This window comes from Oncorhynchus clarkii, chromosome 12 (genome assembly GCF_045791955.1).
Source record: "Oncorhynchus clarkii lewisi isolate Uvic-CL-2024 chromosome 12, UVic_Ocla_1.0, whole genome shotgun sequence".
Classification (NCBI taxonomy): Eukaryota; Metazoa; Chordata; class Actinopteri; order Salmoniformes; family Salmonidae; genus Oncorhynchus; species Oncorhynchus clarkii.
Window position 1 is genome coordinate 37,157,828 of NC_092158.1, and position 16,091 is coordinate 37,173,918.

A 16,091-nucleotide genomic window follows, 5' to 3' on the forward strand; every position below is an offset into this window, starting at 1 on the left:
GTCTGGTTCATCCTTGGGAGCAATTTCCAAACGCCTGAAGGAACCACGTTCATCTGTACAAACAATAGTACGCAAGTATAAACAACATGAGACCACGCAGCTATCATACCGCTCAGGAAGGAGACACATTCTGTCTCCTAGAGATGAACGTAATTTGGTGTGAAACGTGCAAATCAATCGCCGAACAGCAAAGGACCTTGTGAAGATGCTGGAAGAAACAGGTACAAAAGTATCTATTTTCACAGTAAAACGAGTCCTATATCGATATAACCTGAAAGGCCGCTCAGCAAGGAAGAAGCCACTGCTCCAAAACCGCCATAAAGATGCCAGACTATGGTTTGCAACTGCACATGGGGACAAAGATCGTACTTTTTGGAGAAAAATTGCTGCAGGAGGGACTGGTGCACTTCACAAAATAGATGGCATCATGAGGACGGAAAATTATGTGAATATATTGAAGCAACTTCTCAAGACATCAGTCAGGAAGTTAAAGCTTGGTCTCAAATGGGTCTTCCAAATGGACAATGACCCCAAGCATACTTCCAAAGTTGTGGCAAAATGGCTTAAGGGCAACAAAGTCAAGGTATTGGAGTGGCCATCACAAATCCTTGACCTCAATCCTATAGAAGGTTTGTGGGCAGAACTGAAAAAGTGCGTGAGAGCAAGGAGGCCTACAAACCTGACTCAGTTACACCAGCTCTGTCAGGAGGAATGGGCCAAAATTCACCCAACTTATTGTGAAAAGCTTGTGGAAGGCTACCCGAAACATTTGACCCAAGTTAAACAATTTAAAGGCAATGCTACCAAATACTAACTGAGTGTATGTAAACTTCTGACCCACTGGGAATGTGATGAAATAAATAAAAGCTTAAATAAATAATTCTCTCCACTATTATTCTGACATTTCACATTCTTAAAATGAAGTGGATATCCTAACTGACCTAAGACAGGGATTTTTACTAGGATTAAATGTCAGGAATTGTGAAAAACTGAGTTTAAATGTATTTGGCTAAGGTGTATGTAAACTTCTGTATATACAGTGGGGCAAAAAAGTACTTAGTCAGCCACCAATTGTGCAAGTTCTCCCACTTAAAAAGATGAGAGAGGCCTGTAATGGGCATCATAGGTACACTTCAACTATGAGAGACAAAATGAAGAAAAAAAATCCAGAAAATCACATTGTAGGATTTTTAATGAATTAATTTGCAAATTATGGTGGAAAATAAGTATTTGGTCACCTACAAACAAGCAAGATTTCTGGCTCTCACAGACCTGTAACTTCTTCTTTAAGAGGCTCCTCTGTCCTCCACTCATTACCTGTATTAATGGCACCTGTTTGAACTTGTTATCAGTATATAAGACACCTGTCCACAACCTCAAACAGTCACACTCCAAACTCCACAATGGCCAAGACCAAAGAGCTGTCAAAGGACACCAGAAACAAAATTGTAGACCTGCACCAGGCTGGGAAGACTGAATCTTTAATAGGTAAGCAGCTTGGTTTGAAGAAATCAACTGTGGGAGCAATTATTAGGAAATGGAAGACATACAAGACCACTGATAATCTCCCTCGATCTGGGACTCCACGCAAGATCTCACCCCATGGGGTCAAAATGATCACAAGAACGGTGAGCAAAAATTACAGAACCACACGGGGGGACCTAGTGAATGACCTGCAGAGAGCTGGGACCAAAGTAACAAAGCCTACCATCAGTAACACACTACGTCGCCAAGGACTCAAATCCTGCAGTGCCAGACGTGTCCCCCTGCTTAAGCCAGGACATGTCCAGGCCCGTCTGAAGTTTGCTAGAGAGCATTTGGATGATCCAGAAGAAGATTGGGAGAATGTCATATGGTCAGATGAAACCAAAATATAACTTTTTGGTAAAAACTCAACTCGTCGTGTTTGGAGGACAAAGAATGCTGAGTTGCATCCAAAGAACACCATATCTACTGTGAATCATGGGGATGGAAACATCATGCTTTGGGGCTGTTTTTCTGAAAAGGGACCAGGACGACTGATAAAGGAAAGAATGAATGGGGCCATGTAGCGTGAGATTTTGAGTGAAAACCTCCTTCCATCAGCAAGGGCATTGAAGATGAAACGTGGCTGGGTCTTTCAGCATGACAATGATCCCAAACACACCACCTGGGCAACGAAGGAGTGGCTTCGTAAGAAGCATTTCAAGGTCCAAGAGTGGCCTAGCCAGTCTCCAGATCTCAACCCCATAAAAAATCTTTGGAGGGAGTTGAAAGTCTGTGTTGCCCAACAACAGCCCCAAATCATCACTGCTCTAGAGGAGATCTGCATGGAGGAATGGGCCAAAATACCAGCAACAGTGTGTGAAAACCTTGTGAAGACTTACAGAAAACGTTTGACCTCTGTCATTGCCAACAAAGGGTATATAACAAAGTATTGAGATAAACTTTTGTTATTGACAGAATACTCATTTTCCACAATAATTTTCAAATAAATTCATTACAAATCCTACAATGTGATTTTCAGGATTTTTTTTCTCATTTTGTCTGTCATAGTTGAAGTGTAGCTATGATGAAAATTACAGGCTTCTCTCATTTTTTTAAGTGGGAGAACTTCCACAATTGGTGGCTGACTAAATACTTTTTTACCCCACTGTATACACACCCCCAGACACACACACATATACCCACACACACACAGACACACACTCACTTCACCTTCCACCTTACCCCCTAAAAGAACTTAGTAAAGCCACAGACACAGAACTTCTCTCCCTCCCCCTGGCCCTGTCAGAGTGAGAGGAGAGAAGGCAACAGTGGGCTTACCCTCGCTGACAGGTGACACTGGTTATCAGCCCTGCCACCATGTACAGCAAACATTCTGACACCCATCAATCAAAAGGAACACACTATAAACACACAGTTCTCTCCCACTCCCTGACATCACCTCAAATATTTATTTATATACCGGGTTCTTGACATAGCTCACTCTAATATATTTACTGATGTACATATGATTCCTACTATATCTTGTGTAAATTCATTTGGTGTAGATACATATAGATTGCATTTGGATTACTGTTACAGTGCTATTTGGGTTGTTAATTGGAGAAAGAGTGGAGAGAGAGACAGAGAGACAAGCAGAGAGTATTCTATGACAAATGAATAATATTGCTTCCAGAGATATGACTTTGTGTGATGACTCATCCATCATTTATGGAGCTTTTGAAATGATAATTTAAAAACGTTCTGTCAGAAAAGGACAGATCACTTTGAATGATGCTCCGAAGCTCCTGCATACAATTCCCAGTGTAATTGTTGGTTGTAGGCTAGGGCTTTTTCTTCTATTTATGCATTATTTTATGACAAATGGCCAATTGAAAATGAGATATGGCCGAAACTATCCAATTACATTAGAAAGAGGGGTGAGCACAGTGGAGCATGAGTAAAAATCTCATATTTACGTAATGTGTTGGAATCCTTGGCAGGTAAGAATTCAGGATCCCACCATGTTCTATTTTGAGTGTCATATTCTCCCAATCCCTGCAAATGTTATAGAATTTTACCAATAACCATCATCATATCTCTATGGTTGATGTTAATGTGTCATCCATAGGACATGTCCTTCTATTGAATGCATTTCTCACTTATGGCAGCAGAAAGGAGGTCAGGACTATTTGACAGATGTCCTGACCCGTTCTCTATACAGATACAAACAAAACAATATGACGCCTAGCCTGAGAGCAAAAAAGCACCACAATAACTCCTTGAACATTGAATGTGCTCTCAGAAAGTAATGTGACATTAAGCCATAAATGGCTTTCTTTGAAAACGGAGCCGCCATTTATCCAGATTTATTGTTTGACCGCTATAACTGTTTTATCTTTGAGCAGAGTTTTGGAGGTAATTTGTAATCATTAAAACAAATGCTGTGACTGTAGTTGGGAGTGCTGACCCAATGGGGTCAACCACACTACAATAAGCCCCAGACCTGTCAGACAAACCACCTTTTTAAAGTATATATTTATCAGAGTAATTGATCCTTCGCTAAACCCTCCCCAGAGTTTTAGGGAACCAACCACAGTACTCAAATGGACAGCAACTGTCGCCTGTAACGTCTGCATCCAACTCACACTCTCAAACACGTAGATCCCATGAACGCAGCTCACTTTCCAGCCCCCTTTTCAGCTCACATTCTCAAACACGTAGATCCCCTGAACGCAGCTCACTTTCCAGCCCCCTTTCCAGCTCACACTCTCAAACACATAGATCCCCTGAACGCAGCTTACTCTCCAGATCCCAATCACCTGAATTCTGATCACCTGTTCACACAACTGTATGTTATTATCACGTACTATTTACTTCAGTTCTTTGCACCCCATCATTGTAAGGTATTGCTTGTTTTTTGATACATTTCTATTCGGAGCACTGTGTTTAGTGTAATGTAATCTTCCTGTGTACAATAGTTTTTGCCTGCCTCACTAACGGTGGCTTTTGCCTATTCCCTGCCTGTACTTTAGCCTATCAGATTTCCTGTTATCAACCTATTGCCTGATCTCCTGGACAACGTTACTAGCCTTTTCCCTGCCTGTATTGTTGCCTTTTTGCACCCAGCTACATTCATCCTCCTGTGGTCCTTTACAAATAAACACCTGCAGCACCCTGCGCTTGAAACCAGCTCTCTGTCTCCCATCATGTTCATTACATCACCGAGTCTGACACCTCGGACAAGCCCACATTTAAATCGCATGAAAGCCAGTTAGGGCAATGGCAAAAACAGATCGTTTTTCAAAACATGTATGTTTATATAGATACATAATTGAACAGTGCACCAGGAGATGCACATCACGTCTACCTCAGCCTCTTCTATTATTCCCAACACAACCTTCATTTCTTGGTCAAGCGTCTGATTAGTTGACTCTCTGTGATCCTGAGACAATGCCAAGGATGCTGTTGCTGTAACGTTGTGTCTTGTAATCTGTTTTATTTTCCCTCCAGAAGCATCTGAGGCACACAGCACACCCCGACCCTGAATACAGATAGACAGCCAGGCTGAGGCTCACAATCATAGGCTTTTCAAAGAGGAAGAGCACTTTGGGCTATAATATTAATGCATGGGAGTGGTTGCTTTGATTTTCATAACAACAAATGCTTTTTGAAATTCCTTTTTTTCTGAATCTAACCAATGATGGTATAGTTATTTTTGTTTCGACTATTTTCCGATCACAACATGGCAACTAAACCCAACATGAAATGTTTTCTCCTTTAGTAGAGATAGTCTGACGATGTTTCTCATCCTCCTACACTGACGTCAAACTCCAAACAAAGTAGTGTCATGTTGTGTTGATCCTCTTTCAAAGGACATGATGTACCATCACAACATTATTCTGTTGATCTAAGTTTTGGCAGACACACTTAGAGCAAAAACATAGAAATGTTTGCAAATTTATATTCCCTTTACTCAGTACTTTGTTGAAACACCTTTGGCAGTGATTACAGCCTTGAGTCTTCTTGGGTATGATGCTACAAGCTATCCTTTACTCAGTACTTTGTTGAAACACCTTTGACAGTGATTACAGCCTCTAGTCTTCTTGGGTATGATGCTACAAGCTATCCTCTCAAGCTCTGTCAGGTTGGATGGGAACCCTCGCTGCACATATATTCTTCAAGTCTCTCCAGAGATGTTTGATTGGGTTCAAGTCCAGGCTCTGGCTGAGCCAGTTAAGGACATTCAGAGACTTGTCCCGAAAGCCACTCCTGCATTTTCCAGGCTGTGTGCTTAGGATCGTTGTCTTGTTGGAAGGTAAATATTCACCCCAGTCTGAGGTCCCGAGTTCTCTGGAGCAGCTTTTCAAGGATCTCCGTTCATCTTTCCCTTGATCTTGACTAGTCTCTCAGTCCCTGCCGCTGAAAAACATCCACACAGCATGATGCTGCCACCTCCATGCTTCACCGTAGGGATGGTGCCAGGTTTCCTCCAGACGTGACCCTTGGCCTTCAGGCCAAAGAGTTCAATCTTGGTTTCATCAGACCAGAGAATCTTGTTTCTCATGGTCTGAGAGTCCTTTAAGTGCCTTTTGGCAAACTCCAAGCGGGCTGTCATGTACCTTTTACTGAGGAGTGGCTTCCGTCTGGCCACTCTACCATAAAGGCTTGATTGGTGGAGTGCTGCGGAGATGGTTGTCCTTCTGGGAGGTTCTCCCATCTCCACAGAGGAACTCTGGAGCTCTGTCAGAGTGACCATTGGGTTCATGGTCACCTGACTGACCAAGGCCCTTCTCCCCGATTTCTCAATTTCCATTATTGCATTATTCTAGGTATTCTAGGTCTGACAACACTGCATCCTTTTGGTTATTTTGACCAGTTGCCATTTTCTGCAAATAAATGCTCTAAATGGCAATATTTTTATTTGGAATTTGGGAGAAGTGTTGTCATTAGTTTTATAGAATAAAACAAAATTTATAATTTTACTCAAAAACATTCCTATAAATAGTAAAGTCTCTTCATTTTTTCCTGAGCTGTATATACATATATATATATATATATTTTACAAATTTTAACAAAAATTCTAAAACCTGTTTTCTCTTTGTCATTATGGGGTATTGTGTGTAGATTGATGAGGATTTTTTCCCCATAACTTTTAGAATAAGTCTGTAACGTAACAAAATGTGGAAAAAGTCAAGGCGTCTGAATATTTTCCAAATGCACTGTATGTTACAGTAACTAACATGCTTGTGCTAGGTAAATGGTCATTTGGAACACAACTACAGGATCAATATGAGTGTTGGTACATAACCTTCACTCATTCACTAGCAATGTGACAGCCAGGCTTATATGGGCATTTGATGAAGGAACACTTTGTCCATTAATGAAATCCTTGAATAGGATTGTGCAGGGGAGAGACAAAAAAATGGAAGAGTCTAGTGATGAAAATAACCACACATCCCTCCACCAATCATCTGTGCTTTGATTCAAGGGGAAAATGTTTGATATTTCCAATTACATTCTTAGATGGTGAACATCTCCTAGATGTTAAACACATCTCCTCAATGTTAAATATCCTCAACATATCTGTTCACACACTCTTCATTCATCTTCATCTCAGTGTACAACTTAAGACCAAAAGCAGAGAGGCGTCATTATGAGGAACTAGCACGGCAGAGCGGATGGAAGCCCGAGAGTCAGCCCCAAAAATGTATTGGGGGGGGGGGGCTAACAGGGAGTATGGCTATGCCAGGTAGGAGACCTGTGCAAACTCCCTGTGCTTACCGGGGGGCTAGAGAGACCGGGCAGGCACCGTGTTATGCAGTGGTGCGCACGGTGTCCCCAGTGCGGGTGCATAGCCCGGTGCGGTATATTCCAGCTCCGTGTATCGGCCGGGCTAGATTGAGCGTCGAGCCAAATGCAATGAAGCCGCTCTACGCATCTGGCCGCCAGTGCGTCTCCTTGGGCCGGCTTACATGGCACCAACCTTGCGCACGGTGTCCCCGGTTCGCCTGCATAGCCCAGTGCGGGCTATTCCACCTCGCCGCACTGGCAGGGCGACCGGGACCATTCAACCGGGTAAGGTTGGGCAGGCTCGGTGCTCAAGAGCTCCAGTGCGCCTGCACGGCCCGGTCTATCCGTCACCACCTCCACGCACCAGCCCTCCGGTGGCAGCCCCCCGTACCAGGCTGTCTCTCCGGCCCATCCTTACGGGGGCTCCCTCCTCTCCAGCGCTGCCGGAGTCTCCCGCCTGTTCAGAACTGTCAGTCTGCAAGGAGCTGCCAGTCTGCAAGGAGCTGCCAGTCTGCAAGGAGCTGCCAGTCTGCAAGGAGCCGCCAGAGCTGCCAGTCTGCAGAATGCCGCCAGAGCTGCCAGTCTGCATGGAGCCGCCAGAGCTGCCAGTCTGCATGGAGCCGCCAGAGCTGCCAGTCTGCATGGAGCCGCCAGAGCTGCCAGTCTGCATGGAGCCGCCAGAGCTGCCAGTCTGCATGGAGCCGCCAGAGCTGCCAGTCTGCATGGAGCCGCCAAGGCAGCCAGTCAGCATGGAGCAGCCAGAGCTGCCAGTCAGCATGGAGCAGCCAGTCAACATGGAGCAGCCAGAGCTGCCAGTCAGCATGGAGCAGCCAGTCAGCATGGAGCAGCCAGAGCTGCCAGTCAGCATGGAGCAGCCAGTCAGCATGGAGCAGCCAGAGCTGCCAGTCAGCATGAGGCAGCCAGTCAGCATGAGGCAGCCAGATCTGCCAGTCAGCCAGACTCTTCCAGATCTGCCAGTCAACCAGACTCTTCCAGATCTGCCAGTCAACCAGACTCTTCCAGATCTGCCAGTCAGCCAGGGGCCGCCAGTCAGCCAGGAGCAGCTGCCCCTCTGTCCCGAGCAGCCGCCCCTCTGTCCCGAGCAGCCGCCCCTCTGTCCCGAGCAGCCGCCCCTATGTCCCGAGCAGCCGCCCCTCTGTCCCGAGCTGCCGCCCCTCTGTCCATTGAGAAGAGTTGCCATGGTGAGGAGGCCACGGAAGCGGACAAGGTGGGGGACTAGGACTACGGTGAAGTGGGGGCCACGTCCAGCACCAGAGCCGCCACTGCGGACAGATGCCCACCCAGACCCTCCCCTATAGGTTCAGGTTTTGCGGCCGGAGTCCGCACCTTGAGGGGGGGGGGGTACTGTCAAACCCTGACCATAGTTTGCTTTGTATGTTTCTATGTTTTGGTTGGTCAGGGTGTGAGCTGGGTGGGCATTCTATGTTACATGTCTAGTTCTATGTTTGGCCTGATATGGTTCTCAATCAGAGGCAGGTGTTCGTCATTGTCTCTGATTGGGAACCATATTTAGGTAGCCTGTTTGGATTGTCCTTAGTGTCTTGATGTCCTTGTTCTGTGTGTATGTGCACCAGTATGAGGCTGTTTCGGTTTTCGTTACGTTTATTGTGTTGTAGTTTTTGTATTGGATTCGTGTTGCTTCAGTTTCATTAAACATGGATCGCAATAGCCACGCCGCATTTTGGTCTGACTCTCTTTCACACACAGAAAACCGTGACACACTAGGTATAAAAATTTAATTTTTTTCTCTCAATGGCTGAACATTGCAGAGATTGCAGTGTGATAACAGTTACATGGCCTCTAATTTAACACCTGAGGTGTAATTTAGGGTTGTGTCTCAGTCGCTAGATATGTAGCCTGTTTTGACATCCTGCCCACATTATTTCCAACTGCCTGAATCTTATAAGCGTTTATTGATTTCCCAGTGTCATTGCACAGCATTCGGTGGCCATTATGTTCTTATAATAATAACCCAGGCCCCTTTTCTGTCCTCTTTTTTCCAATGTTAACAAGTCAGATGGCAGTAATAGCCTAGAATATTATAATATGATAGATTTAAGCAATAAGGCCCGAGGAGGTGTGGTATATGGCCAAAATACCACAGCTTTGGGCTGGTCTTAGGCACGACACATCGCGGAGTGCCTGGATACAGCCCTTAGCTGTGGTATATTGGCCATATATCACAGACTCCCAAGGTGCCTTATTGCTATTATAAACTGATTACCAACATAATTAGAGCAATAAAATGTTTTGTCATGCACGTGGTATACGGTCTGGCTGTCAGCCAATCAGTATTCAGGGCACGAACCACCCAGTTTATAAAATATAATAAAAATATAATATGATACAGTATATAACATAATACAATACTAGGATATAGTAATATCACAGCAATATGTAAGGGACATTTGATATAATTCAAGTTCCTTCATCTAGCATTCATCTCTCTCCCCTACATTATTTAAATGTTTAAGTAAGGTCAACCAAACCCGTTTGATATGAATAAAGATGACAGCTACTTATTGGAATATAAATGCTGCTAGTTGTTTGTTTGGCCATGTGATCGATACTTCATTTCCTTGTTGGGCAGCGGCTGAGGCTGGCAGGGGCCAGAGAAAAACTTCACCTGCAGCCACAACCTCTTATCCTAGATTACTGTTTACTGTCTCCATATCTTTGTTCCAGGCTCTGGTTCATATCTCCATTCACTGACTGAGGAATAACTACACTCCCCAAAAGTTATACTCTGATATGAGATCCTGAGACAATGGAAGCCCGTTATACTATGAACAACAGACACATGTTATTGTATGAAGAAAAACGATTAGCAAAAGTCATGATGTAGTGAATACACCTGACACTTTCACTTGCTGTTTGTTTTTCTGTTTGTGTGTCATGTGTTTCAGTAACAGCAGTCGTAGCTACCAAGGGGCATAATTTTTCTGTTTTCTCCCAGGCTCTATCTTGGATATTCTTTACTATATATTGTCATTGTTGGAATTGTCTCTTCTCTCTCTTCCAGGCTGGAGTCTCCCACGCGGTCTCTGTACATGGAGGCCCCTAAAGGAATCCAGATCCTAGCAGAGGCAGGGGACATCCAGGCCACGTGTAGAAGTGACCTACGCCTGGAGTCCAAAGACGGCGAGGTAGGGGACCCATTTTCCCAACTTTTATCTTTTCATCTTTCCATCCTCCTCCCTTAAAGTAGTCACTGATCTAAAAGATTTCACTCGATAGATTTCATTTTCAAGTTATATCAGATCAGTTCATCACTGATGTCATGAAGGAAGGAGGTCAGGAAGGAAGTAAAGCTGCATTAAGAGTTCTCACAATGTGTATACTCTACATCTGTATATCTGTCTGTCAATGTTATGATGTGAGGAAAATGTGAATGAGGGTAAAACTTAATTTGTCCTATTGTTGCCCTTGTTCCGAAGTTTAATGGTGATATAACACATAAACAGAGGCCCCTCTCCATTTTATGGACTTGATGTGACTTATATCAGACATTTTAGTGCTTTGCTATATCTGTCTGTGAGGTGTCTGCACTCACACTCCATTTGAGAAGCCTTCCAACTGTCCATGTGTCACCTGCCTGATGTGTGGACAGACACCTCACAGACAGCTCTCGCTCTCTAGGAGCCCCTTGACACTTCCAACCACAATTAGTGGTGAGGTTTGCCTATTAGAGACCTGCCCATCCCCGAACCTTTCTCTCACTGCAGAGATTTGCTCAATAGCAGATGTGTGGAGAAGTCAGCTGAGACTCCCTGCTTAAGTGTTCCAGGTCATTTGATGGGAATGCTTCCCCCAGGCGCCTGATAATGACTCCTTTTACCTTTTTATATATGGAGCAGTTCCACTCCCGGTCGGGCAAATATACAAGCCCAGTCCCGGGAGGGCGAGGGGGGTTAGAGAGATGGGATTTAGACTGGGTGGATGGTAAAGTTGGGTGAAAGAGAATAAATACCATTTCAAATGGTAATGTCAAATTAAAGTTAGGAAAAAGGGTTCCAAAAGGTTTTTCCGGCTGTCCCCATAGGATAACCTTTTTGGTTCCAGGTAGAACCCTCTGTGGAAAGGGTTATACATGGAACCCATAACCCTTAACCCACCTTGAACCAAAAGGGTTCTATGTGGAACCAAAAATGGTTCTTCAAAGGGTTCTCCTATGTGACAGCCGAAGAACCCTTTTAGGTTTGAGATAGAAGAAAAGGTGCTAAGAGTGTAGCTTAAACGCCTGGGTATAGATTTGTTCATCTTAAATCATGAAGGAGCGCTCAGAGATGAGTTAGGTGTGTGACCGTTAAGAGGTTATTGCCTGTAATGGCTTTGTTAGCCGATAGCCACTTTTCTTCAGCCCAGAAGCATGGCAGAGATGCCTTTAGCAAAATGTAGAGTTGTGTTTTGTTTTCTACAATGAATAGATCATGCAAACCAAACAGATCTACAGTATATTGTCAACAGTGCTTTGAGTGATCTATCATCTCAAGCTCATTATAATTGTCTTGTTGTTAGGTAGAGGAGGCTATACTTGGTGATTTTTTGAACAAATACATGGGTGGAGTCCCACACACAGTTCTCTCTCTCACGCTCTCTCTACTCTTTCTCACTAACTCAGCAACCTACCCACCTACACATACTGTAAGTAAATAAAATACCCTCTGCCTTTATCTTCCCTTGTCTCCTCTTGGTCAGATCAATCTGGACGCACGGAGGATCAGGCTGCTGCGTCTGCCGGAGGGCAAGGCCTCTCCATCGGGGACCACCTCCAGACAAACTGTCTATGAGGTGTGCGTCTGTCCCAATGGAAAACTCTTCCTCTCACAGGCCGGGAAAGGCTCCACCTGTCAGATCAGCAACAACGTCTGCCTCTAGAACACATACACACATACACACACACACACACACACACAGAAACATTTGCATGCACACACACAAGCACTGAAACATACACACACATACATGTATACTGAAACACACACACACATTGAAACACACATACACATACACATATAGATCATACCAACACACATTGTTATCAAACACACACACACACACACACACAGAGAGAGAGAGAGACACATACACAGAGACACTCACACACACACAAAGTGTTCTGTCCCTCCTAACAACCCTCTGGCAGAAACTGAGAGGGATTCTCCTGCGATTTACAAAGAGACACTCAGAGTGACAATGTTCTGTTCGCTGTCCTGAAGACAATTTCAGTACCAGAATCACTAGGGTGATCACCCACATTTAGAAACCCTGCAATATCCTGCCATTTTACACTTTTTGCTTGAAGTCATCTACCACACATGTGGTGATAGAAGGCTCATTGCTATTTTGTTCTATGATTAAATTTTTCTAGTTTGTTAGCAGTTCTAACGAATATTGTCTCTTGTTTTGAAACATGAAGTGTGTGCCAATAGTATTTTCTTTTGTGAATGATTTTGATTGTCAATGTGTCAAGCTTGGTAACACTTGCATATCATGTCAATTCACGTAAATGTCGACTTTATAGAATCATGAAGAGAACAACAGCAGCACAGATTTTTAACCCACACAGCTAAGGGAACATTATGGTAAACATTGAGTATATCTCAATATATACCAGAGTATATACTGTATATATACCATAAATACCATAGAGAACATATCTGCAAATCTGTGTATGCGACCAATAAACTTTGATTTGATTTGATGGAGATGTGATGGTCTTCATAGGTGATCACCCTACCATTTCCTCGTACTGGGACTGAACCATTGTGACCCACTCTGTTCAAAGAGGGGAAATTGTGCCTGTGCCTTATATCAATGCACTTGTGGCAAGGAGAAGCACATCACACAGACTTTCTTTTGTTAATGAGTACATTTGATTTTTCCTTTCGGTTAAATCCACTTTGTGTGTAGAGGGTGGGAATGCAAAGATATCTGACTCACCCAACTGCATGCACCCACACCCTCTTTCTCCCTCTCCTTTTCTCATATGTTTTCAGTGGTTTAATCCCTTTACCAATATGTTGGCCCAAATATTATTGTCAAACACATGTTTTTTTATATAGTTTATTTGTAAATACACAATCACATCTGTGTGTGTCAAGGACATATCCTCGATAAATGGAGAATATGCTCTTTTGCAAATTCAAGCTTTTATAATATCATGTGTTTTTGTAAAAAAAAAAAGATTGAATAAGTAAACATCTTGATATTCTACAGGTACGCATGTATAGTGTACAATGTTTGCCTTTTGGGAGAAGTGATATTGCTTTTTCGTTATTTTGGTCCTCTTCTTTGTGTGAACTTCTCACATGCTGAGCTCAATAGTACATATGAATCCTAGCCCATTTTGTTTGGCAGTTGGGGATGAGGTCTTTGCATTCCTCGTGTGTTGTGTGGAATTTGTTCTACTAAAAGCTTTTTTTTTTGCCTTTTATCAACTGTGTATTTGGCTCTACTTGTTCAATGATGCTCAGAGTAACCGACACACAAACCAAAAAGTGGAGGGGCCCCTACTATGACTTGATACGTAGTCATCTTGTACAGTACTCATTGAGTACTTGTCCTTAGCTCCCATACACTGCAATCCTCCTGAAGCAATCTGAAGTGAACAGTGTCTGTGTTCAAGTTTATTAGAGAGAAAATGGATGTACTCAAGTCCACTTTGCCTTGCATCGACGTCCTCTTCCTTTACTCCATTTCAATGGGGCTGTTTGCCTCAGCTTAGACCACTCGTTATAAGTGCAGCATCCCTGCTGAGGAAAGCAATACAGTCTTCAGGAGGGTTTTTACAGCTGGGTTTTTACAGCTCTGTCAATGTTGTGCTACTGTATATTCAAGAGATGTTACGTTTTGTATTGGCTCTGTAAAATGTTTTTTTTTCTCCACATAAAAGCCTTTTATTAATTTAGATTTCAGACGCACACACTGTAAAATGCCACTGAGTATTGCTGATAGTATATAATAAACTAAATGTCAAGATGACTGAAGCATTTCCCCAGGCATATTGAATTTGGTCTGTTTTATACAGTTATTGTTGTCTGAAAAGCAGATCAGTTGACCCAAACTACAGCATTCTTATATTTCAGTGTTCTGCACCATAGAAAAGTTATGACACAGACACACACAAAGTGTACAAACCTGAGTGTGTCCAGTGCTAATTGACTAGATCAGAGGACTGTATCAACACCACTCAAATTAAGTTTAACTCCCCTTTTCCTCCTCATTATAGTGAGACAGACTGTCCAGAGTGTTTGATGTGTGTTTTGATTGTTTAGGAACAGGGCAAATGGCTGCCGTGAGCCTCATTAGCAAGTATTTGCTAAGTGCCCGGCCCTAGTCCTCTACTACTCTCCTGTCCACTGCACATACATGTCATTCTGACTCCAGTTATTAGATTGTCTCTGTTTGTAATTATAAAACAGCGTTTCCAAACCCCAATCCTCGAGTACCCCAACAAACTCACCTGATTCAACTCATTGAGGGCTTGATGACTAGTTGACAAGTTGAATCAGGTGTCCATGTCCAGGGTTACACCAAAAATGTGTGCTGTTGGGGGTACTTGAGGACTGGAGTTGGGAAACACTGCTCTAAAATAAATACCGATCAATGACAGTGCTTCTGGGTACACAAACGAATAACCACTATTATGGAGGACTTCCTGTAGAATTATTCTAATGAGAGACACTGTTAATCATTGCCTTCGTTCAAGTCTGTCTTCTGGCCTACTGAAAGAAGACAAAGGATGGGGGATGGGGGACTTTAGAATCAGATTTTCCAAAAGTGCTTGATCAACACAGTTCACACTTAGGTTGAGAAGGATTATCTAAGACCCTTTACATGTTTTGTGAGATAATTTCCCTGCAACTATAGCAGAAAAGCAAACTCAAAAGTCTCATAAGGGTCCATCATTTGACAATAGCTACAGTATGTTTCCTTTAACTGGTCCAGTGATTTTTGGTCAACATTTAGAAAGTGACAATTGCCTGCTGGGGTGCATTTCTATTTAACTTTCTTAAAAAAAAAGTTGTTTCCATTACCCATTTAGGAAAATTGCGCATTAATAAATTGGCGACAGCCTGTATGCCCTTCCACCTATTTGTTTTATTTCTCAGGTTGCCCGCAAAAGCCAGCATGGATAGAATGCAATAATTGACTAATATTTGCCATATTCTAATGAAAAATTCTCATGTGTCAACGTATCTCCATGGTCCGTGCCATGGGGAAACTTGCACTCCTGTAGATCTGAAATAATTGGATGTTGATACTTGCCAGCCAACCAGAAAAGCAAGGCAAAGTAATTCAGGCATTCTTGGAAGTCAGGACAATCCTTGTCCTGTAAATCATAATTTATTCAAAAAATACAGTTTCCATCACAGTTTTTACAATAAAGAAAGTTAGACAAAGGAAAATACACCCCTGTCGAACGGATAAAAATGTGTCAATCTTTAGAAAATGTATCCTATATCTGCCATTTCCATCATCTCAATTTCTACTTTTTTTGCGACATTGCTGAATAAACTTGGAAATTGAAACGTTCCTAGTGTCTGTCTGGCAGTGGTACTCTTATAGACTGAGAGTGACAGACGTCTTCAAACATACACAGTTTCTCTGTTATGATGGGGATATAATTATATATGTTCAATAGGCTAACCGCCAGTGGCTCAAGACACAGAATGATATATATCAGAACTACCATTTTACACATTTTTTGGGTGTTCTAAACGTTAGCTATGTGTTGTCTCTCACACCTCTCCAATTGAACGAGATCTAATGAGCTAAAATCAGGACATTGAATGCCATATTTATTATAT

At 43.0% G+C, this 16,091-nt stretch overlaps 1 protein-coding gene across 1 annotated transcript in view; it reads left to right on the forward strand.

Annotated features, from left to right (window-relative positions):
• Positions 1-15,673, forward strand: part of LOC139423130 (sarcoglycan, delta (dystrophin-associated glycoprotein)) — a 109,377-nt gene extending 93,704 nt beyond the window's left edge. The window contains exons 7-8 of the mRNA XM_071174815.1: positions 10,301-10,424; positions 11,977-15,673. Of these exons, the coding sequence (XP_071030916.1) occupies positions 10,301-10,424; positions 11,977-12,156 (304 nt within the window). The 3' untranslated portion in view covers positions 12,157-15,673. The remainder of the gene's footprint in view (positions 1-10,300; positions 10,425-11,976) is intronic.
• The last annotated feature ends 418 nt before the right edge of the window (positions 15,674-16,091 follow it).